Source organism: Piliocolobus tephrosceles, chromosome 18 (genome assembly GCF_002776525.5).
Source record: "Piliocolobus tephrosceles isolate RC106 chromosome 18, ASM277652v3, whole genome shotgun sequence".
Taxonomy (NCBI): Eukaryota; Metazoa; Chordata; class Mammalia; order Primates; family Cercopithecidae; genus Piliocolobus; species Piliocolobus tephrosceles.
Window position 1 is genome coordinate 71202057 of NC_045451.1, and position 24850 is coordinate 71226906.

General features: G+C 46.4%; 2 protein-coding genes across 14 annotated transcripts in view; one reads left to right on the plus strand and one right to left on the minus strand.

Moving 5' to 3' along the window:
• The window catches only part of MPPE1 (metallophosphoesterase 1), a 37260-nt gene that overhangs the window by 2196 nt on the left and 10214 nt on the right, over positions 1–24850 (plus strand). For 4 of the 12 annotated variants that reach the window (XR_003309745.2, XM_026455992.2, XM_026455995.1 and 1 more), the window contains exons 2-11: positions 189–259; positions 4080–4171; positions 7524–7896; positions 11539–11647; positions 15782–15885; positions 16529–16603; positions 18529–18637; positions 18771–19049; positions 19740–19880; positions 20934–21017. Coding sequence is in view for 11 of the 12 variants with exons in the window: in XM_026455992.2 (XP_026311777.1) it covers positions 7616–7896; positions 11539–11647; positions 15782–15885; positions 16529–16603; positions 18529–18637; positions 18771–19049; positions 19740–19880; positions 20934–21017 (1182 nt within the window). In the remaining variant the exon portion in view is untranslated. Of the gene's footprint in view, positions 1–188; positions 260–4079; positions 4217–7523; positions 7897–11538; positions 11648–15781; positions 15886–16528; positions 16604–18528; positions 18638–18767; positions 19050–19739; positions 19881–20933; positions 21512–24850 lie in introns of those variants that run through there. The other 8 variants (XM_023228525.2, XM_023228526.2, XM_026455997.1 and 5 more) reach the window with 7 other exon arrangements.
• The window catches only part of GNAL (G protein subunit alpha L), a 211471-nt gene continuing 208946 nt past the window's right edge, over positions 22326–24850 (minus strand). For both annotated transcript variants that reach the window (XM_026455998.2, XM_023228528.3), the window contains exon 12: positions 22326–24598. In XM_026455998.2, the coding sequence (XP_026311783.1) occupies positions 24452–24598 (147 nt within the window). In that variant the 3' untranslated portion in view covers positions 22326–24451. The remainder of the gene's footprint in view (positions 24599–24850) is intronic.

Genomic DNA, 24850 nt, shown 5'->3' on the forward strand with positions numbered 1-24850 from the left:
CGCCCGGCCTAATACAGGTATTTTATATTATAATTCAAGATAGGTATTCTTGGCCACTAACCCAATGTCTTGTTTCTTTAGCTTCTCAGCTTCTTTTTTACTTTCAAAGTTGGTCAGGTTTCCTGTTAATAGTTAACTAAATGAAAGCTCACTCACCGACGAAACACACATATTTGGTTTCATTTCAGATAAATGAATTCTGATTTGGGGAAGCAGATGCCAACTTAGAGCCTCGTACCAATCTCTCTGTCTTTAAAAGGTGAGGTGACTTGGTGATTTTCCTGGAAAATGATAGGTAATATATAATGTAGCTTCCATATTGTACAGCTGTGTCTGGAGGTGCCCGAGAGGTGCAAGTCTGCCTTTCCATCCTGGGCCGCTCTGAACTGTCTTGTGGAAGCTCGACACTGTTCCTGCTGGGTTATTGTTTGATGATCTTAATGAGACTGATAAATTGAATTTGGGAGTGAAAACAGTAATACTTTAAGAAATTTTGAACTTTAAAGCTGAGGACTAAGCTCTGATTTTTTTTCTATCAATCCTCACAAAAGCACTGAGGTGGATACTGCAGGTTGTGCGGTTCAGGAGGGGTAAGTGGCTGGCATAAGGTCACAGAGCAGTGCTGCCATTAGCTGCTTTCCGATTCAGCACAGCTGCCATCTCTGCTGAGGTTATTCCCAGCATGCGGGATAAAATACCGAGGAACAAGTGGCTGACTCCTCACAGGGCTCTCACGGTTTCCTCTGTCCTGACAAAAAGGTAGGCCTCCCGGGGGTGGGGGGGTGTCTGCAGAGCTCCCAGGTGCTGCTGTCAGCAGGTTTCCTTCATCTGAGTCAGAAAATGGGGAGGCGGAAAATGAGGAGGCTGGGGTAAGGTTTGGCCCAGCAAGTGAGTGAAATAAGTCAATTTATACCTGTTGGGAAGCAAGCTGGCCGGTAGGAGTGAAGCCTCATTACCTAATGCTGGTGCGGTTTCTAGGGAGAGGAGCAATCACTTCCCCGAGCCTGTCAGTCCTACAAGTTACTCTGTCTTCATTTCAGGGGGGAAAAGAGGGCATGTTTTGGCCATAACATTGAAGACAATAATGAGTGTTTGGTAGAGGAAGAAAAGGAATTTCCCAAGATTTGAGCAAAAGGTGTTTTTTTGTTTTGTTTCTTTTTGACACAGTCTCCCTCTGTCGCCCAGACTGGAGTGCAGTGGCCTGATCTCTGCTCATTGCAAGCTGTGCCTCCCAGGTTCAAGTGATTTTCCTGCCTTAGCCTCCTGAGTAGCTGGGATTGCAGGCATGCACTCCTACACTAGGCTAATTTTTCTATTTTTAGTAGAGATGGGGTTTCGCCGTGTTGGCCAGGATGGTCTTGAACTCTTGGCCTCAAGTGATCTCCCTGCCCCCACCTCCCAAAGTGCTGGGATTACAGGGTGTGAGCCCCCTGCCCAAAAGGTGTTCTGTTTAAGGATCTGCTGTCAACAGTTTTCTAAATAGGTTTTTGCTCTGTTATCTTTTTTTAAATTTTTTAATATTTATTTTTAATTTTTATTTTTTGAGACAGAGTCTCACTCTGTTGCCCAGGCTGGAGTGCAGTGGCGCGATCTCGGACTACAGGTGCCCACCACCACGCCCGGCTAATTTTTTTGTATTTTTAGTAGAGATGGGGTTTCACCGTGTTAGTCAGGATGGTCTCGATCTCCTGACCTCGTGATCTGCCCGCCTCAGCCTTCCAAAGTGCTGGGATGACAGGCATGAGCCACTGCGCCCGGCCTTTTTTTTTTTTTGAGATGGAGTCTCACTCTGTCGCCCAGGCTGGAGTGTTATGGTGAGATCTTGGCTCACTGCAACCTCCGCCTCCTGGGTTCAAGTGATTCTTGTGCCTCATCCTCCCAAGTATCTGGGATTACACACTCATTCAACCACACCCAGCTAATTTTTGTATTAAATATTTTTAGTAGAGATGGGGTTTCACCATGTTGGCTAGGCTGGTCTTAAACTCCTGGCATCAAATGATCCACCTGCCTTTGTCTCCCAAAGTGCTGGGATTACAGGCATGAACCACCATGTCCTGCACAGCCACTCTTATCTTTTAAAAAATGATTGTGTTGGGCTGGGCGCAGTGCTCATGCCTGTAATCCCAGTAGTTTGGGAGGCCGAGGCCGGTGGATTGCTTGAGTCCAGGAGTTGGCGACCAGCCTGAGCAACATGGTGAAATCCTGTCTCTACAAAAAATGCAAAAATTAGTGGGGTGTGGTGGCGCACACCCACCTGTAATCCCGACTGCTCCAGAGGCTGAAGTGGGAGGATTGTTTGAGTCCTGGAGGTGGAGGTTGCACTGAGCTGGGATCACAACACTGTACTCCAGCGTGGGTGACAGGGCAATACCTTGTCTCAAAAAAAAAAAAAATTATGTTATACCAGATAGCTGCTTCACATGGTTATCAGGGTCTTCTCAGGAAAATATGTAACAGTTTCAGCCAGCTAGCTTGCTCTCTCTCTGTCCTTTTTCCTCCCTCAACCCCTTCTGCTCTTGTCTGCTTTTCTACTATCCTCCTTCCTTCTTTCCTTCCAAGTCTTCCTCTGCTTGAATGGCTCTTTGTAGGATATTTTAAATTCCTTTTTGGAAAAAAGAATGTTAGGGGTAGAAGGTAGTCAATTTACAGGTGGCAAATCCTTACAAATCTGCAGCAGCCTCAATTCTTGACTTCTCAGAAGAAAGAATTCCACTGAGGGACATAAGGCAGAAGAAGAGACTGAGGCAAGTTTCGCAGCAGGAGTGAAAGTTATTAAAAATCTTTGGAGCAGGAAAGAAAGAAAAGTACACTTGGAAGAGACCCAGTAGGGCAGTGTGAAGGTCAAGTGCAGTGTTTAACTGTAATCCTAGGACTTCCTAGGCAGACCCACTTGTCTTGCACCCCTTCCCCATGATTCTTCCCTTAGGGTGCGCTGCCTGCATGCACAGTGCCCTCCTTGCTCATGGGAGGTGAGCATGAGCAGTGTGTTTAGGAAGCTATACCCATGCCCATCTGAAGCTTTCTTCCTGTTTCCTGTGGAGTATCTGAAGCTTTCTTCCTGTTTCCTGTGGAGTATCTGAAGCTTTCTTCCTGTTTCCTGTGGAGTGCCCCCGGAAGGTCATACTCTGCCATTTTGTCTCCTGATGTGTGTGGCCAGGAAGTTGCCTCTCCCTGGCATCTGCATTTAATTTACACTTTGATGTGGCAGATGTGGACCCTCAGGAGATTGTCTCTCCCTGGCGCTGGCTGCTAAATGATCGTTTTTAGAGAGGCAATGTGATAACTGTTGAATGGTCACCTGGTGATCACCTGACATTCCTGGTGGATGGGAAGAGCCCTCACCCGCCCCGCTCATACCTGTCTAGAACCTGTAACAACATAGAAGTTTGAGGGAAGCGCCAGAACTCCCCTGACCCGGTTTGTTTGCAGTAAGATCAAGGTCGCTTATGCACGAGGAGTAAGAGGCCTTTGCTGAGTGAGCTCAGTGGGGAGTTGAGGCGGGGAGAGCCCAGGTTGCCTGGAAGTGCACACCCACAGGCTGTCTCTGTGTTCTCTGTCCTTCATCCTCTCTTCATCCAAGGAAGCTGGAGGACTGCAGTTTTACATACTGTCCTGCCCTGAGCCCCACTTCGGGCTGTCAGCCAGCCTTGTCTCCAGCCTGCTCACCACTCACTGATGCTTTTTGCACCTCTTAGTCATAACTGCTCAAGCAAGGCTCACTCTGATGAAAAGAAGGGGGTGTAGAAGAGCAATTTTCAAGTTGTCATTCTGGTATTTCATCTTGGGAAACCAGAAACCTACAAAACAGCAAGGGTTTGCATACTGGAAGGCTCCTCAGCCCGCCCCAGAAGGTCAGCATTCCTTCCCTCTCAACTAGTTCCGTACAGCTGGAGGAAACACACAGTGTTAGAAAGTTTCAACTATGGTTTTGGGTTTAGCTTTTAGGATTTTAGGAGATTCTAGGCCTTTTGAAAGAAAATGAGATATTAAGATCGAATGGTTGCCTTTGACATATTTGATTTAATCAAAACAAAGGAAATTGCCTGGCATTAAGGAACCTGTTATTTATCCCTTAGAGGCACTCCAGCAGAGAACCCAGGCCCTTCACCACGCTGGTGCATGGTTCCTGACACTTGTGCAGTCCGTTCCGAAGTTTCTTGCAGAGGAGGTGGGTGACTGCAAACAGGCACTGCTGCTTCTCCTCTGTGTCAACGTAAGCACGGGCAGCACAGGGTGGCTGCACATCCTGAGTTGCCTGGGACAGTCCTGATTTACACCATGGCTCTGTTTTAATTTTTATCAGTGACATTTTTTACTCAAAGCTGTCCCTAGTTGGAAGATAAAGGTATGTGGTGACTGCAGTTATGCGGCATGTGTGCTTTGCCTTAGAGAAAAGAGAGGTGACAAAAGTTCTAAGTGAAGAAGATAAAGTACAGCTTGACCAGCTGATAAATATGTTGTGGGGTTCTGGAGGAGAATTTCAGTAAGAGCAGTTGACTCCAGATGATATGCAAGGCTGCTTTTGACCTCTCTGTCTGAAAGGATATACTTAAAATCCAGCATTTGTTTGCTGTTCCCCCTTTATTTATTTTGAGACAGAGTCTCACTGTGTTGCCCAGGGTGGAGCGCAATGGCACGATCTCAGTTCACTGCAACCTCCGCCTCCTGGATTCAAGCAGTTCTCCTGCCTCAGCCTCCTGAGTCGCTGGGATTACAGGCATGTACCACCACGCCTGCCTAATTTTTGTGTTTAGTAGAGACGAGGTTTCACCACATTGGCCATTCTGGTCTTGAACTCCTGACCTCAGGTGATCCACCTGCCTTGGCCTTCCAAAGTGCTGGGATTACGGGCAGCACAGGGTGGCTGCACATCCTAAGTTGCCTGGGACAGGCCTGGTTTACACCATTGCTCTGTTTTAATTTTTGTTAGTGACATTTTTCACTCAATGCTGTCCCCAGTTGGAAGATAAAGGTATGTGGTGACTGCAGTTATGCGGCATGAGGTGGTTCTTGACTCCGTGCCTGTGTGCGACATGAAGTCCTAGGTTCATGTTAGAGAATCATCTTCCTAGAAAAGGATTTTATTTTTTTATTGGTTCAATTAGGGTTTTTGGTCAGTGTCTCCCAAAGCTCCCACCCCATAAGACTTCAGGGGCTCCTTTGACATCTGAGCTCCTTATACCCTCCCTGGGAAGGTCACCGCCCTTCTCAGATTCTCATCTTGAGCACAAGTTGAAGAACCTGGAGGTAGAATGCCACCATCTGTAGCCTATCTCAGGGTAGCCTTTTACCAACGTGTCTCTTCGGAGGTCTCAGAAATAGATGCTTTCTTTACAGGATGCAAAGCTCATGTAATATTTGGGATGAATCCTTAAAAAATTTGAAGGTTCCCTAACAGAAGCCACTATACATAAATATCTTATGAAAGAAGGCCATCCAGAGTTTTAAGGCATATTTGCAGGGGAAAACCGTTTTTGTGAAAACATAGAATCTGGTTGCAGTGTTCAATATTCACATTCACAGATGGTGGCTCTGTTGCAGTCACCCACAGGTTCTTCCTGCCCACTACACAGACAAAACCATTCACTGAGACTATGGTACTGCAGTAAATAAGTAGTTTAGGCTGGGCACGGTGGCTCACGCCTGTAATCCTAGCACTTTGGGAGGCTGAGGTGGGTGAATCACTTGAGCCCAGGAGTTCAAGACTAGCCTGGGCAGCATGGCAAAACCCCATCTCTACTAAAAATACACACACACACACACACACACACACACACACACACACACACACAAATTAGCTGGGCGTGGTGGCACACACCTATAATCCCAGCTACTCAGGACGCTGAGGCATGAGAATCGCTTAAACCTGGGAGGCAGAGGTAGCAGTGAGCTGACATTGTGCCATGGCACTCCAGCCTGGGTGACAGAGTGAGACTCTGTCTCAAAAAAAAAAAAAAAAAGTTTAATTAACTTAATTAACATAAGGCTGGCCACTGAGATGGAATTATTACTCAAATCAGTCTCTCTGAAGCTCAGAGGTTAGGATTTTTATGGACGGTATTGTGGGCAGGGAGCTGGGGAACAGGAGTTGCTGATTGGTTGGGAATGAAATCACAGGGGCGTGGAAAATGGTCCTTGTGTGCTGAGCCTGCTTCTGGGTGGGGTCAGAGGATCAGTTGAGTCACGAAATATGGGTCCCGGCAGGGTCAGTCAGGTGGGGTAAATCAGTTGCCCGAGAGTCTGAAAAATACCTCAAAAGATCAATCTTAGGGTCTACAATAGTGATGTTATCTATAGGAGAAATTGAGGGAAGTCACAGATCTTTGTTACCTCTGGCCACATGACTTCTGAGCAATAAGGGATTATAGAAACTGTATTCAGCAGAATTCAAGCCCCTCCCCTAATCCTAATCTCAAAACCTTTCATTAGTTTCCAAAGGTGGTTTCAGCTTCAGAACAGGGAGGAGACTATTATCATCATTCTTGCTTCATAGTTAAACTATAAACTGGCCTGGCACAGTGGCTCACGTCTGTAATCCCAGCACTTTGGGAGGTTGAGGCAGGTGGTTCATTTGAGGTCAGGAGTTTGACACCAGCCTGGCCAACATGGCGAAAACCCATCTCTACAAAAAAAATACACAAAAATTAGCTGGACATGGTGATGGGTGCCTGCAATCCCAGCTACTTGGGAGGCTGAGGCATGAGAATCACTTGAACCCAGGAGGCGGAGGTTGCAGTAAGCCCAGATCACACCACTACACTCCAACCTGGGTGGCAGAGGGAGACCCCATTTCAAAAAGAAAACCAACCAACCAAACAACCAAACAAAAACCTATAAACTAAATTCCTCCCGAAGTTAGCTTGGCCTATATCCAAGAATGACCAAGGACAGCTTGGCAGTCAGAAATAAGACGGAGTCAACTATGTCAGATTTGGGTTACTATTATAATTTTGCAAAGGTGGTTTCAGTGTCAGATCCTGGCCTCTGGGTCCAATGTGGAATGAATTCCTTGGATCTTTGAAGCACATTGTCCATGAATATTCACTGATTTTGTGGAACAGCAGAGTAGAAAAGTGATGAATTAACACCAAAAACAACATGTTATAGGGGCCTTATGACCTGTTGATCTTTAAGGTCAAGGAGGGGTGGTGGGGAATCCTAGGAGACAAATTACACTCAAATAACGCTGAATTTTCCATTATGTCTCCTACCTTAACACACATCATTCTCATTCTCATGGATTCCCATGTGATGATTTCTAGAATGTTAACGAAACTATTGCCTTGGTGAGAAGATCATTCTAATAGCTTTATTCTGGCATATGGAGGTATGGAGAGCTTGTAGGAGTTGGAAAGGTCAGTTTTTTCCTTATTAGTAATCTGGCATATTATTGTAAAAGTATAAGACAATTAATTTGGACATGTAGATAGGATTATGTAACTCATTAGTTCTTAATAGAGGGAGGTGTGATACCTGTATTATTAGGGAACATAACTGAATTCTCTTCCTTTTCCCTGTAGGTGCCCGGCTAAAACCTGAATGCCATCACCCTACCCAGGGCTCTGCCGTTTTCTCATGGTGAACCCTTGATGGATTTGTTGTTGCTTGAGAAATGGCTATGATCGAATTGGGATTTGGAAGACAGAGTTTTCATCCGTTAAAGAGGAAGAGTTTATTGCTGTTGAAACTCATAGCTGTTGTTTTTGCTGTGCTTCTCTTTTGTGAATTTTTAATCTATTACTTAGCGATCTTTCAGTGTAATTGGCCTGAAGTGAACACCACAGCCTATGATGGCGAACAGGCCACACGTGAGCCTGTGCTCAGAGCCATGTTTTTGGCTGACACCCATTTGCTTGGGGAATTCCTAGGCCACTGGCTGGACAAATTACGAAGGTAAGAGGTAAAATCAGGAATCTTTCTAAAATTCTGTAGGCAAAACGGTACAGCTCTCTCCTCATAGGCAAGGCTTAATGGCTTTAGGTTACTCTTAGTTATTTTTCTCTTAAAGGAGGACATTTAGGGACATTTGACTTTTCCTTGAATTTACCATTTACTGAGGATGTATACAGGGCCCCATAATTTGGGAGTTGGATCTGGGCCACGTCGCTTTGTGACTTTGGACAAGTTTTTGGGGCCCCTCTGAGCCCCTGCCTCCTTGTGTGTCACTGGGTTAAGACAAGAAACATCACAAGATGTGCCACGCAATGACAAGAAGATGCCACGCAATGCCCGATGCCGGGACTGGTCCCCTGGGCAGGGAGGACACGGATCTGGGTTGATGGTCCCATCTCACCTTCACTGCTGTGTAACTTTGAGCCTATTGGGTTTCAGCCTCTAGACAGCAGAGGAGCAGAGCAGATGTGTGGCTGTCACCCAAGGGAAGGATCAGGTCCTGTCTTTCCAAGTCACACCTGCCCCTGCATGTTCCTTTGTTGTTTTTTCACCAGGAAGCTTTTTAAACAGATTATTTTTAGGCCGGGTGCAGTGGCTTATGCCTGTAATCCCAGCACTTTGGGAGGCCAAGGCAGGTGGATCACCTGAGGTCAGGAATTCAAGACCAGCCTGGCCAACATGGTGCAACTCCATCTCTACTAAAAATACAAAAATTAGCAGAGCATGGTGCCGGGTACCTATAATCTCAGCTACTCGGGAGGCTGAGATAGGAGAATCGCTTGAACCTGGGAGGCGGAGGTTGCAGTGAGCTGAGATTGCACCACTGCACTCCAGCCTGGGCAACAGAGCAAGACTCCATCTCAAAACAAAAACAAAAACAAAAGAATAAAGAATAATGAAGGAGCAGCTATACCTTTTTTCTACGAGTTTTAACCAAAGGAGGCGTGAGCTCAAGAAGGGCCGGTGCAGGGCCTGCAGTGTCTTGGTCTTACAAATTGATCCTGATTGATGTCTGGTCTCTCCAAGTAGCATTGTGTGCATTCTTCCTGCTGCTGTTTGTAGATTTTTACTTTCCATGGTGAATAACATTAAATCAAGAGAAACAGAAGCTGGGTGCAGTGCTTCACGCCTGTAATCCCAGCACTTTAGGAGGTGGAGGTGAAGGATTGCTTGAGGCCAGGAATTTGAGACAGCCTGGGCCATGTGGCAAGACCTCATTTCTACAAAAAAACAATAAACAAAAACCAAAAAATAGCTAATTTTTGCTATTTATGCCTACTTGTAGTCCTAGTTACTCGGGAGGCTGAGGCAGGAGGATCGCTTGAGCTATTCTGAGCACCAGAGTTTGAGCCTCCAGTGAGCTGTGATCATGGCACTGCAGTCCAGCTTGAGCGACAGAGCAAGAGCCTGTCTCTAAAAACAAGTAAAATAAAATAAGAAAAATGGAGAAATGTATTTTGAGAGAGATCTTGGGTAAAAAGCCTTTTACGGGTGATGGGTACCATTCAGTGGTTAACTTGGGATCTAAAAATCTTCCTCTGACCAGAAATTACATTGACTGATTAAAACGAGGTCTAGCTCTATTGCCCAGGCTGGAGGGCTGTAGTAGGATCATAGCTCACTGCAGCCGCCCAAGTAGCTAGGACAATGGGCTTGTGCCACTACGCCCAGCTAATCTTTACTCTTTTGTAGAGATGGAATTTTGCTGTGTTGCTCATGCTGGTTTTGAACTCTTGGCCTCAAGTGATCCCTCCCGCCTTGGCCTCCCAAAGCATTGAAATTGCAGGCGTGAGCCACTGCACCCAGCCTACTTTCCCCTATTTATATATCCCAGGACATAGCATTTCCCTTTTGTAGAGGAGCAGCAGCCAGGAAAATGCCTTAAAAAGGAGGAACTGCCGGCCGGGCGCGGTGGCTCAAGCCTGTAATCCCAGCACTTTGGGAGGCCGAGATGGGCGGATCACAAGGTCGGGAGATCGAGACCATCCTGGCTAACATGGTGAAACCCTGTCTCTACTAAAAAAATACAGAAAACTAGCCGGGCGAGGTGGCGGGCGCCTGTAGTCCCAGCTACTCGGGAGGCTGAGGCAGGAGAATGGCGTGAACCCGGGAGGCGGAGCTTGCAGTGAGCTGAGATCCGGCCACTGCACTCCAGCCGGGGTGACAGAGCGAGACTCCGTCTCAAAAAAAAAAAAAAAGGAAAGGTTTGGATTCCTTAGGAAAATGACATAGGCTGGATTTGGTTAGGTTGAAGACGGGGAGGGCTGAGCAAGCACTGACATCTTTGTGCACCTGCTGTGTGCCTGTGCCATGCTTTACAAACGCTGTCTCATTTAACCCCGTAACTATCCTGTGCAGGTAGGGTTTAAAATCCCCATTTACCGGCCTGGTGTGGTGGCTCACACCTGGAATCCCAGCACTTTGGGAGGCTGAGGCGGGTGGATCACTGGAGGTCAGACGTTCAAGACCAGCCTAACCAACATGGAGAAACCCCGTCTCTACTAAATACACAAAATTAACTGAGTGTGGTGGCACATGCCTATAATCTCAGCTAGGCAGGAGAATCACTTGAACCCAGGAGGCGGAGGTTGCAGTGAGCCGAGATCACGCCATTGCACTCCAGTCTGGGCAACAAGAGGGAAACTCCGTCTCAAAAAATAAATAAGTAAATAAAATAAAATCGCCATTTACCAGTGAAGACACTGGGAAGCAGAATAGGCAGTATTTTCAAAGCCACACAGCTTTTCAGTGGGTTGAGCTGGGATGTTAAGCCATTATCTGTCAGATTGCAGATCCCAGGCTCTTTTTTCTTTTTGAGACAGAGTCTCTGTCACCCAGGCTGGAGTGCAGTGGCGTGATCTCAGCTCACTGCAGCTTCCACCTCCTGGGTTCAAGCAATTCTCCTGCCTCAGCTTCCCAAGTAACTGGTACCACAGGTGCCCGCCACCATGCACAGCTGACTTTTTGTATTTTTAGTAGAGATAGGGTTTCATGATATTGGCCAGGCTGGTCTCGAACTCCTGACCTCATGATCTGCCCACTTTGGCCTCCCAAAGTGATGGGATTACAGGCATGAACCACCACGCCCGGCCTCCAGGCTCTTTTCATTTGCTTGTTTTACCTCTGGGAGGATTACTTGCATGTCTGAAGTCTACAGGATTTACTGTTTTGATATTGACTAGCCTATTTCTCTCGTCATCTCCCCTCCAACTTGGAAGCAAAGAAGGAAGTTGAATTCCCTTTAAGAAGAAGCGAAAATTAAGCTAGATACAGTCATTTCCTCTGTGTGGTACAAAATCAGTCCACATTGAACATCTTTGGAAGCTGCATTAGGCTCTCTCAGATCCAGTGGCTGTCTTGACTTGAGTGATGGCTGCAGGGTGCAGAGTGGGATCTGCTCCTGCACACCACAGTGTCTGGGGTGTGTGGGAGGGGTGGCCACACTCTTCTCTGATACCTAATTCCCCACCTTTAATCAGATATGGACTCTTTGGCCCTTCAAGCTGGGGATGGGAATGCAAGAGTGGGACTCTGGAAGAAGGAGAGTGGAACCATTTAGTTTGCTGTTTAAATGGTGCATCATGCAGGAGTAGCCTCCACCCAGGAAAGACTGACGCCTTACTTTTTCCTATTGGTGTCAAGGGAATGGCAGATGGAGAGAGCCTTCCAGACAGCTCTGTGGTTGCTGCAGCCGGAAGTCGTCTTCATCCTGGGGGATGTCTTTGATGAAGGGAAGTGGAGCACCCCTGAGGTAGGACTCTGTTCCAGGTGCCCTCATCCTGCTTTGAGGGCCGGCACAAGTAGCCCAGAGAATCCACGAAGCAATGTCAGCTCGAGTTGGAAGTTTTATGGAAGTTGTACTTACTACTGATATTAAAAAATGCATAGGCTATCTGGAAGATGCTTAGGATTCACAGGCTATCTAAGATTATTAGAACCACTCAATCTCGAGTTAGGTTGGCTAATCGTAAACATTTGTCTATGTAGGAAATAGGTCGATTAGCCAGATATCATTTACTTGGAATACACTGTTTTGTGAACCTCTTGGGAAAGGGAGAAATGGGCAAGATAGATGTTATTTCAGTTGTGACTGACATCGCAAAATACATACTGAAATGTACATTTAATTTCACACTCTTATTGCACCACGACATTATGAGAATTGTGCTACAAAAGGGACTTGCTATTCTCCTCTGATTTTCTTTTTTCTGAGTGAGAGTTGCAGAAAGAGCCCTGGGGACTTGATGTGAGGATCCTCTGCCTTCAGAGGGGGCTGAGACCTCTGCCTGGGTATTGGGGTAATGTAAGAGTCCACAAACCAAAGAGAAAAGCTGTTCTCTCACCTTAGTTGTCACAATGTTTTGCTTATTACATCCTTGGAACAAAACAAATGAAGACGTGAACTGTTCTTGCTGCTTAAAAATGTTCAGTCACTAATGGTTTTTGGAAAATATTTAATTTGGGGTATAGTCTAAAAAACTTCATCACATGCCTATAGTACCAGCACTTTGGAAGCGCAAGGCAGGAGGAGTTTTTTTTTTTGAGATGGAGTTTCGCTCTTGTTGCCCAGGCTGGAGTGCAGTGGCGCAATCTCAGCTCACTGCAACCTCTGCCTCCCGGGTTCAAGCGATTGTCCTGCCTCAGCTTCTTGTGTGGTAAGATTACAGGCATCCGTCAACACGCCCGTCTAATTTTGTATTTTTAGTAGACATGGGATTTCTCCATGTTGGTCAGGCTGGTCTCGAACTCCTGACCTCAGGTGACCTGCCCACCTCGGCCTCTCAATGTGCTGGGATTACAGGCGTGAGCCACTCTGCCTGCCTTTTTTTTTTTTTTTTTTTTTTTTTTTGTGATGGAGGGGATAGAGTCTCACTCTGTCACCCAGGCTGCAGTGCAGTGGTGTGATTTTGGGTCACTGCAACCTCCACCTCCTGGGTTCAAGCGATTCTCCCTCCTTAGCCTCCTGAGTGGCTGGGATTACAGGCATGCACCACCATGCCTGGCTAATTTTTTTTGTATTTTAGTAGAGGTGGGGTTTCACCACCATGTTGCCCAGGCTGGTCTCGAACTCCTGAGCTCAGGCAGTCTGCCCACCTTGGCCTCCCAAAGTGCTGGCATTATAGGCATGAGCCACCGCTCCTGGCCTAGTCCAAGGCAGGAAGATCATTTGAGCCCAGGAGTTCAAAACCAGTCTGGGCAACTTAGTGAGACCCTGTTTCTACAAAAAATACAAAAATTAGCCAGGCATGGTGGTGCACACCTATAGTCCCAGCTACTCAGGAGTCTGAAGTGGGAGGATCGCTTGAGCCTGGGAGGTCGTCGAGGCCACAATCAGCTGTGCACCACTGCACTCCAACCTGGGTGACAGACTGAGACCCTGTCTCAAAAAATAAAGATAAAAATCAAGGAAGACAAACAACCAAACCAAAAACAAAACAAAAAAACCCACAACAAAACCCCACAAAACCTTACTGGCATTTCCTAGGACAATTCAATAGCTACGCAAGAGAAGGCTTGTTTCGGAGTCGACAGGAACCACTGTTCACAGAGTGGCAATGTTTGTTATCCTCTGGGCTATAATTCAGTGTGAGATAGTGGAAATGTTATGTAAAAACAACTAGTTACAAAATGAGGTTGGATAGATATGTTGCTTTTCCAAATTAAGGGCAATATTCTATGTTTTTCTATGTCTGTTATTCTGATTTTATGTTACTCTAACTTTATTTTTTTTATTTTATTGTTTTAAGCTGGTGTCTCGCTCTGTCACCAAGGCTGGAGTGTGTGGCGTGATCTCAGCTTACCGCAACCTCTGCCTCCCTGGTTCAAGTGATTCTCCTGCCTCAGCCTCCTTGAGTAGCTGGGACTACAGGCGCCCACCACCACACCCAGCTAATTTTTGTATGTTTAGTAGAGACAGGGTTTCACCATGTTGGCCAGGCTGGGCTCAAACTCCTGACCTCTAGTGATCCGCCGGTTTTGGCCTCCCAAAGTGCTGGGAGTAGAAGTGTGAGCCACTGCGCCCAGCCATCTAACTTTAAATGTTATTGTTAAAGTGGAATCTTTGTAAATGTATTCAAGGACACTATCCAGCATGTTTCCTTAGGTTTTGCCAGATTTACAACGTTTAGGATAAAGTTGGTTACCATCTAGAATAGAGGGTTTTTTTTTGTTTTTTTCTCTACCCTGGGTGTTTATACAATTGATATTTTTAGCTTTATAAAAATAAGAACTACACTAACATAACTCTGAAGTTTTAATAGTTAAAGCAAGTATCAGAATAATTTTGAAATATATGTTACAGTAAGTATTTTTTGTCTTTCTTTCTCCCACATCTCATTACTTCATTTCCACAGTTGTAGCCATAGGGGAATGCCACATTTTTTTTTTTTTTTTTTTGAGACAGAGTCTCACTCTATGGTCCAGGCTGGAGTGCAGTGGCGCGATCTTGGCTCACTGCAAGCTCTGCCTCCCGGGTTCACGCCGTTCTCCTGCCTATAGCTGGGACTGCAGGCTCCTGCCACCATGCTCGGCTGTTTTTTGTATTTTTAGTAGAGATGGAGTTTCACTGTGTCAGCCAGGATGGTCTCAATCTCCTGACCTCGTGATCTGCCCGCCTCAGCCTCCCAAAGTGCTGGGATTACAAGTACGAGCCACCGTGCCCGGCTGGGAATGCCACTTTTAAAGATGTTCTCAACCTCGTCTTGGTTGGGACACATGAAGAACTTACTGGACATTTTCTAAGAGCCTGTTCTTACAGCATGCCCAGATCTGAAGCATTTCTCCACCAGGGTCTATGAATGGTCTTCAGGGGATCTTGAAATAATAGGTGCATGAACCAAATATTTTATGGAATTGCCAGTTATTGTTTTAAGATGGGAGAAGATACCATTTAAAAATTTGGTGTCAGGCTGGGCTTGGTGGCTTACGCCTGTAATCCTAGCACTTTGGGATGCTGAGGCAGGTGGATCACTTGAGGTCAGGAGTTCAAGACCAGCCTGGCCAACATGGTGAAACCTTGTGTCTACTAAAAGTACAAAAATTAGCTGGGCATGGTGGCAGGCGCCTGTAATCCCAGCTACTCAGGTGACTGAGGCAGAAGGATCACTTGAACCCTGGAGGCGGAGGTTCTAATGAGCCAAGATCATAGCCACTGCACTCCATCCTGGGTGACAGAGTGAGACCCTGTCTCAAAAAACCAACAAAATCAAACAAAAACTTGGCATCAAATTAAATAACAGTAAGTATTAATTGTAGTCTTAAAAAAGACATATTGTGGCCAGGTGCGGTGTCTCACGCTTATAATCCGTAATCCCAGCACTTTGGGAGGCCAAGGCAGGCGGATTTTGAGGTCAGAAGGTCGAGACCATCCTGGCTAACATGGTGAGACCCCATCTCTATTAAAAATACAAAAAAATTAGTCAGGCGTGGTGGCGGGCGACAGAGCAAGACTCCATCTCAAAAAAAAAAAAAAAAGTTCTACATTATCTTTATGGACATCTGATTTAAACAGGGGAATTCATTCACTTCTCACATCAAAATAAGGATCATTGGCTGGTGCGTTGGCTCATACCTGTAATCCCAGCACTTTGGGAGGCTGAGGTGGGTGGATCACGAGGTCAGGAGGTCAAGACGATCCTGGCTAATATGGTGAAAACCTGTCTCTACTAAGAATACAAAAAAAAAAAAAAAAAGCCAGGCATGGTGGCGTGTGTCTGTAATCCCAGCTACTCGGGAGGCTGCGGCGGGAGAATCGCTTGAATGCGGAAGATGGAAGTTGCAGTGAGCAGAGATCACACCACTACACTTCACAAAACAGGGATCATGTTTTTTTAGCCACAGGGCAGGGATGGTTCTTTGGCTCCAGAGCTTTTTCTTTTTCCCTCAGGCCTGGGCGGATGATGTGCAGCGATTTCAGAAAATGTTCAGACACCCGAGTCATGTACAGCTGAAGGTAGTTGCTGGAAACCATGACATTGGCTTCCATTATGAGTAAGTAGTTCACGAAAGCCCTGCACCCTGAGAGCGCCGGTTAACTCTGATTCTAAATCTGTTGGAATTCTGGTGAAAGCCCTATTTGTGCTGTCTTGAAATTTGTTTTCCTCAAAAGATGTAAGCTCTGGGATATTCAGCTCTTTGAGGGGTTTTTATTTGGTGCATAGTCCACCCTCAACAAATACCTGTGGAATGAATGAATTGTATGTGCCCTTGGGAAACGTCTAACTTGAAATGTACATTTAATGGCCAATCATTGTCTTTGGGAATGAAAAAACAAGATCATTTAGACTCTAACAGCTAACATTTATATAGTGCTCTAGCGCTTGTAATGTGCCATCTGTTTCAAGCACTTTACTTCCGTATATTCACACATTCATCTTTATCATGGTCCTGTTGTTTTACCTACGTGGTACCAATGCAGAATGAGGCCTTGTGCAGCTGAGTAACTTGGCCCAGGCTTCACAGTAAGTAGTGGAACTAAAATTTGAGCTTTGATATCCTGGGGCCAGGTGGGGCCCTTAACTAATAATGCTAGTGTGAAACTCCAGTCTTGAAAGTTATTTTGTGTTCATGATAACTCTAGGAGTGTCTAAAATGGCTTGTCCTGAAAAATGTTTCCTCTCACAATTGAATATAGGATGAACACATACAAAGTGGAACGCTTCGAGAAAGTGTTCAGCTCTGAAAGACTGTTTTCTTGGAAAGGCATTAAGTGAGTATTATTTGTGAATTCTTCCAAGACCTTTAGTCCTTGGAAACTTCATTTTCTAAAGCTGCCTGCCATACTGGGATCTGTCATCTGCCCGTGTTCCGTGTAGCCTGGTTTACGATCTTTAAACAGCAGTGCCTCAGGCTGTCCTTGCTGGTGCTCGCCATGGGAGCCGATAGATGGGAAACCTACTGACAACCCCACAATGAATCAGTCAGTTTATGACTCTGCCCAGCCACTGTGGGAATGATCCTCTTTCCGTCTGCCCTGTCTCTGGGTGGTGCAAATTTCATCAGCCCACTTTGTAAAAGAGTCTTTTTATTTGATCAAAATGTACTCATTTCACTTGACAAAGACTGTTCCCGTAGTTATGGTGTCATGGGATTTGGTGGCAAGTGTGTCACAGTGCTTCTGTAGCTCTGTGCTACCCATCTCCATCGGCCTGGGCTTTTAGACCCGAGCACCCTGACCCTTAGCCTGACCATGAGCAGCTCCCGTCTGTGAGGCCACCTCAGTGCCCATCTCTAGATCTTTTCTGGGCTGTGTATGCGGCTGCAGCACAGTGGGCAGGAGTCTATACTCTCTCCTGATGATAGACGTGGTGGAGAGAAAACAGGTGGGAGTGGAAGCCTTTTCTCTTTTAATCTTGTCCTTCCTGTGGGTGCCGAGCCCTCTGTTGACCTTGGACACAGCAGGTCTGCAGGTGAGGTCATTTCTGTCCCGTGGCTTCACCGCCAGTGCTCACCTTTCCCTCCCTCTGCCAGGAGGGCACAGTCTCTCTAGTAGGCGGCTTCCTCGGCTGACTCAAAACAGAAACATGATACAGTGAGAATTAGTTCCCTCTAAGTGTGTGTTTAAGACACTTTTAACAGCTCATCGTACTGCTGATCACTTGGTAACTCCACTCCTTATCTCTAGGATGAGTTAAATTTCAAGCAGTCTTTACTGACTGTTACTTTCGTCATTCCAAGATGGTATGTGTGTAGGAAATAAAAGCGTATTTAGTGGGAGTCCATAAAAAAATGTGGCTGTTGAGTCTAACCATAATGGACTCTGTTACTACCGTAGTGTGGGTTATCCATAGCCAGTTCGCTCTAACTGGCACCCTACCCTCTGCCTTACTTGCTGTGTGTGTCTGTATGTCACCGATGAACCCTAGGGTTCCCTCTACCTGTCAGTCACAATATCTGACAAGCACTGAGTGCTTTCTAGTGGCAGGCTGTGTTCTAAACACCTGCCACGTCATTTCATTGGATCCTCGCAACCAGCTGATGGCGTGGGGAGGGGGTTCTCAGCCCTCTGCACAGAAGAGGCAACTGTAACAGATGAGGTTCTGGTTAGAGGATGAGCTCAGACATAGTCTAACTGCAGAGCTTCTGTCGTCTGGGATTTTTCACAAGTTTAGGGTCAAAAACCCTTCAATCATGTCTTAGACTGAACTCCCAGTCATACTATTTTTGTTAATATTGACTCCTATTTAAAAATACACCAGGCCGGGCGCAGTGGCTCAAGCCTGTAATCCCAGCACTTTGGGAGGCCGAGACGGGCGGATCACGAGGTCAGGAGATCGAGACCATCCTGGCTAACCCGGTGAAACCCCGTCTCTACTAAAAATACAAAAACTAGCCGGGCGAGGTGGCGGCGCCTGTAGTCCCAGCTACTCGGGAGGCTGAGGCAGGAGAATGGCGGGAACCCGGGAGGCGGAGCTTGCAGTGAGCTGAGATCCGGCCACTGCACTCCAGCCTGGGCGACAGAGCGAGACTCCGTCTCAAAAAAAAAATACACCAAATTATTCTGGGTGGTATTGAAAACTACTTTGGGCTTGTTTCTTTACATTGGATGCTTAGCTTTCTTTTCATGGGAACAGTGGAGAAAAGAAAGCACTGGTACCTCCAGCGGCCTCACCTGCCTGATTCCCTCTGTCTCAGCTTCGTGATGGTCAACAGCGTGGCGCTGAACGGGGACGGCTGTGGCATCTGCTCTGAAGCAGAAGCAGAGCTCATTGAAGTTTCTCACAGACTGAACTGCTCCCGAGAGGTAGGAGAGCATCTCAACGCCACAGGCGACTTCTGGCCGTGTCGCTCTGCTTTTGGTACTCAGCCCCCCAGCTCTTCTTGCCCTTTGATGAGGGTCAGGTGTGCGGATTAATGGCCTGACTTGTACCCAGCAGGCACGTGGCTCCCGCCGGTGTGGACCTGGGCCTCTGCTGCCCATGTCTGCCCCCGTCCTCCTGCAGGTGAGCTGGGGGAGGAAGGGGTCATGGCGGACAGCGGGCAGCCCGCAGTTTCACGACAGCCACCTGAGCTCCTCTCTCCACCCCGCACAGCATTATCCTCTGTATCGGAGAAGTGATGCTAACTGTTCTGGGGAAGATGCTGCTCCTCCGGAGGAAAGGGACATCCCATTCAAGGAGAACTATGACGTGCTTTCACGGGAGGCATCACAAAAGGTTTGCCAGGGTGTCATGATGCTAATTCATGTCGTGGTGTGACTCTCATCTCCTTGCATGTCAGCAAGCAGAGCGCACAGGCTAGAGCAGGTGTTTGCTGAAACGCTGATGACTTAGTTATCACCTGGGGACAGGGGTGGAGGCCTGGCTTTCACAGCACCATGATTTAATCGCTTTCTTTTTTTTTTTTTTTCCAGTCAACCTACTTCTATTTCCTACCCTGAAGTCAATAATAGTCTCAGCTATTCTTTGTATTCAGAGTTTTTCATCAACTTGAATGTGTTTAGAAATGTGAATGGAACTTAAGAGTCAAATTTTTAGGGACTTAATTAAAATTAAAATGCATTTTCTTATATAGATTTATATAATACCTATTACATTATATATAATATATAAATATAGGAAATATTTATAAGATAAATGTATAAAATACTTATAAAGATAAAAAAGCACAAAAAGTAGATAAAATCTGGAATGAGAACAGTAGACTCAAAGGGGCTGACCTTACCTTTGATTTAGTATAAATAAACCAAAGGATTTTTAAGGAAAAAAAGAACCAGTCCTTCAAAATAAGGATTTAGTATTTAATTTAATGAAAGAAGCGATGGCCAGCGGCTGTCTGCTGAGCGGTGAGAGCCTGGTTGAGGGTGAGCTAACAGCCTGCTTTGCTGTCTTCTCGGCCGCTGTCAGCTCCTGTGGTGGCTCCAGCCGCGCCTGGTTCTCAGTGGCCACACGCACAGCGCCTGTGAGGTGCACCACGGGGGCCGAGTCCCCGAGCTCAGCGTCCCATCTTTCAGTTGGAGGAACAGAAACAACCCCAGTTTCATCATGGTAACGTGAAAGTTTATTTTTGTCTGAAAGCTTTCTATAAGTATTTAAATCAACACAGTAATCAACTATTTAATTGCTGCAATCTGTAAAAATTTACAAAAGTCACACACAGATTTCCCTCCCTCTACACGTAGTTCCATGCACTGCCTCTTGCCAGACACCCTTCCGGGAACCAATCAGCCTGACTTTCCTGGGCGGTCTGTGTGGGAAGTGAGGGCAGGGCACTGTCCAGGTGGAGTTGATCCTTCACGGAGGGCCATGGCGTCTCCTCTTACACTCTGTATGTGTTTACTTTTCCAAAGAAACAACCATTTATTCATTAGCTATACTCAGCCATCGTCTCCTATTTTCAAAACATGCCCATTTGACCTGGCAGAGAACGCTACAGCCTTTGCAGGTTGATAAAAGGTGTTTCACTTAGTGACCACTGGGCATTTTAACTCCTTTCAGCCATGGGCTCCTCCATCCAGCTCATGATGCTGGTATGACAGGTTCTTTTACTTCTTAAAAGGTGGGGGAAACCCTCACATTTTCAAATTCAAGTAAATGAGAACATTTGTCACCGTCATTCCACATAAACGTATCTGCAGAGAAAAGCCCACGGAGACGACCTGGACACATGTACTTCTAGGGAACAGATGCTTAGTTGAGCATCAGGGGCAGGAAGACACCGTTCCCTGCTTGTTCCTTGCTGACCAGTGACCTTGGAACTCCAGGTACCTCTCTGAATCTCTGTCACAGATCTCCCATTATATGTGATGGGAACCCGGTGGGCCAGGGGCCAGTTTTGACAGGTCAGTGTCCCAGACATTTTCCACCAGGCACACTTGGGCCTTACTTGTCTCTCCTGCCAGAGCCTGGGCTGGTCGGGCTCTGGGGGAAGGGCCTGGTGCAGGAGGAAGGCCAGGCCCCCTTGTTCTCAGGGGAGCAGGGCCCTTCCCTGCCTCCCCTGAGGGGGACCTGAGAGGGCAGGCTTCCCTCTGCTGTTTCTAAGATTGTGGTGTTCAACCTGTGCCTGGTGCTGTTGGCATAACTTTCCCTTTTCCTTTCCAGGGCAGCATCACGCCCACAGACTACGCCCTCGCCAAGTGCTACCTCCCACGTGAGGACGTGGTTTTGGTCATCTACTGCGGAGCGGTAGGCTTCCTTGTGGTCCTCACACTCTCTCACTCGGGGCTTTTAGCCTCACCTTTCCTTTCTGGTTTGAACTTGCTCAGAAAGCGTAAGACAGGATGAAGAGCAGGCGCCATTGTAAATATCAAAGCCCAAGAGGTGGAACTTTGGGCAGAGATCATGTTAGAATCAAGTGGATGATGAGACCAATGACAGGCCGTCTCTCTGCACATCACAGAAATTCTCAATCACTGACACGAGTAACTGCAAAATAAATAGTTGATTGTACTGTTCTCATGCTAGCAAAGTGGACAGGTACTCTACAACAAATCTGTTTTCTCATTTTTATCAAATATATGTATCATCAAAGGTTGCATCTGTACAGTATTAAATGCTAGTAATGTCGTCACTCACATGCACGACAGTCCTTGTTCCCCCAGGAAGGGCCTGGTGGCCTCAGCACACACTTGGGATTATGTGTATACGTAAATATTGGGCTGTTTCCCTCATCCTGTGAAGTGGTTCTCGAATTCCTATGTACCGTAAAGCTGTACCTTTGAAAGTACAGATGTGGCCAGGCGCGGCGGCTCATACCTGTAATCCAGGACTTTAGGAGGCTGAGGCGGGTGGATCACTTGAGGTCAGGAGTTCAAGACCAGCCTGGCCAACATGGTGAAACCCCTTCTCCACTAGAAGTATAAAAATTAGCCAAGCATGGTGGCACACGCCTATAATGCCAGCTACTCGGGAGGCTGAGGCAGGAGAATCCCTTGCACCCGGGAGGCGGAGGTTGCAGTGAGCCGCGATCGCGCCATTACACTCCAGCCTGGGCAGCAGAGTGAGACTCTGTCTCAAAAAAAAATTAAAAAAAAAAAAAAATACAGATGTGATATGCAGAACATACTGTTTTCGTAGATTTTTATACTTGATCAATTAATGGAATCAGATTTTTAAATAAATGTAATTTTCTCTATAGGAGACCAGGTTGTTACGTCTGATAATGCCTGTCAGTGATCAAAAGAAACTTGAAAAGTAGAATGGGATATGGCTTTTGGTACCTGAAAATAAATGCTTTAATAATTGTAAGCCAGATAAAAGTTTTTCTTTCTGTTTTTTTCTTAACAGTCTGGCTCTTGTTTGAATTAAACTTTTTTCTTTTTTTTTTTGAGATGGAGTCTGGCTCTGTCGCCCAGGCTGGAGTGCAGTGGCTGGATCTCAGCTCACTGCAAGCTCCGCCTCCCAGGTTTACGCCATTCTCCTGCCTCAGCCTCCCGAGTAGCTGGGACTACAGGTGCCGCCACCTCGCCTGGCTAATTTTTTGTATTTTTTTAGTAGAGACGGGGGTTTCACTGTGTTAGCCAGGATGGTCTCGATCTCCTGACCTCGTGATCCGCCCGTCTCGGCCTCCCAAAGTGCTGGGATTACAGGCTTGAGCCACCTCGCCCGGCGAATTAAACTCTTAAACAGGATGTTTAGTTAGAGGGTAATTGTTGAGGATGCATACAACAACATACTTCTCTTTCTTGCTGGAGGTGTAGCTTTTCAGTTTTCTTGTTTTACTTTGACAGTGCAAGGGGAACTGCAAATAATTTCTATTGTATTTATCTTAGTTCAACTGAGGGTTTTATGAGACAGTGGATGGAAAGGGCAGGAAGACGGTGATGAGATAAAATATGTGTGTGTTGCACTGACTGTCTATAAAGTTGTCATCCTTTCTTCATGAAAAAGTAGCATTTAAATCTGGATGAGTTATAAAGGATTACAAAATGCTGATTTATAGAGTAAACTTGAAAATATTACAGACTAAAGACTAAAAGGAGAGTAATGAAGTAATAGGCTGTCACTCCTCTAGATGTGTATTGTTGAAAATTTAACTTTGGACATCTTTACAGATTATTTTAGACCTATGAAAACTACCCTCAACTCTGGCTGCAGATAGAACATGAAGTGTCATTGCTACAACGGTTCTTACTTTCTAGATACTGTTTGTGTGTCATAATGTTTGAGGCTATATGTGTAAATCTTGCGAGTGTGAGAAAGAGCCATTATCTTTTGACTTCATACTTCAGAGTAAGGTTTTGTAATGTTTCTTCTTCAAAACGCAAGTGAGGCTGTCATCCTTATTCTCCTAGGCAGACACAAACATTGACACGTCACGTTTTGTTTTTCTCTGTTTGTTTACTTGGACGATGTAGCCTGTGTCCAGAGTTGTGACTAAGGAAATGATGGACCTGCTCCCACTTAGGGAACCTGAAGGAGTGTTTCCTTAGCAGACTAATTAGGAAACATACTGTCTAGAGAGAGAGAAAAAAGTCCCTGGTACCCTGAAAAGATGAGATTGCAATTTGTACCCCTGAATTGAGTTCAGGTTTTTACAGCTCAGAGAAGAGCGAGCAGGTGGTTGCAACAGCTTGTGATGTTGGTACGACACTGTTGGTAGAATGTGGATGATGAATGTGGATAACTTACAATTTTTTAAATCAGGGAGTATTTTATAAAGTGCCAACCTTATGAAATATCCTAAATTCTACAGCTACCATTCATTCCTTTTTTCAGAGTAAGCAGCAGGTAATGTTGACATTAAGCTCTTCAGCACAATACAAATACATTTCATGTACAGGTATAGATAGCCATGGTGAAGGCACAAAGATCTACAAGGATTTTTCTTTAGTAGTTATACAAAAGAATATTACATTTTGTGGTCTGTACAGTATAATAAACCAGCAGTAGGGACAACAACGAAGAGAATCTAAGAAAGAAGACTATGCCTAAGTATAGTGAAAGTTTAGAGAATCATTTTTATACAAGACACATTTTGCAGTAGTGAATGTGGTAGGTTTTCTGCCTAAATGTAAGAGGCTCAAAGTAGCTCTAATTCAAATGCCTGAGGCCAGCAGCGACTCTGAATGTGACTGTAAAAGGGTTTCTGGTCACTCTGTCGCTTGGGGTTGACTCTAAGTCTAGGGCTAAGGCTGATGGGAAGGGACCATCGCTCGTCAACCTGCAGCTTCATAAAGGGGAAATCAGAGGGGGCCGCGGCTCAGGGCACCGCACGTAGCTCTTGCGGCTCACGGCACCGCACGTAGGCTCTTGCAGTCACGCTTGACAACGTGGGGAAAAAAGCAAACTGCGTTTTCTCCCCATCTACCAAGTTCTCCTCGATGAATCAATAAAGGGAGAATGAGTAAAGGGGCTCCCACCCGGAGAGATTCTGCTGCAGTGTCAGCAATGAGAGTCGGTGGTTTGGGGGTGGGATGCTGCGGAAGGTTGTATTCAATGACAACAGAAGCTACACAACCAAACCTGAGGGGACAGAGGTAGCCAGAGGCTTGGTGGTCGACACAGAACGGGACAGACGGCAGCGAGATGGAACTAGAGACCCTGCCTCCTACCATGGCATGGGGCTGGCAGGCAGGCGGTCTGGGGCGCCGCTCCATCGCGGGGTGGCAGCAGCATTCTCACAAGAGCTCGTACTGCTTGAGGTGCATCCGCTGGATGATGTCGCGGCAGTCGTTGAACACCCTGCGGATGTTCTCTGTGTCCACGGCGCAGGTGAAGTGCGGGTAGCAGTAATGTTTGCCTTCGCCGGTGGCCGTGCTGATCCTCTGCAAGAGAGAGCGTGTGCACTAGCCCTGCGCGGCCCCAGCACGCACCTTGGGGAAGGACTAGGCCACGCTGAGCAGGTGCTGGAGGCTTTGGTGATGGTGGCCTGCTTGTTTCGCATGGGAGCACTTAGAGGCAGGAACCGTCTCAATGCAAGCATCAGCTGAGGACCCAGATAACCTTACCTTTTTTTTTTTTTTTTTTTTTTTTGACGGGGTCTCCCCCTGTCTCCCGGGCTGGGGGGCTGTGGCCGG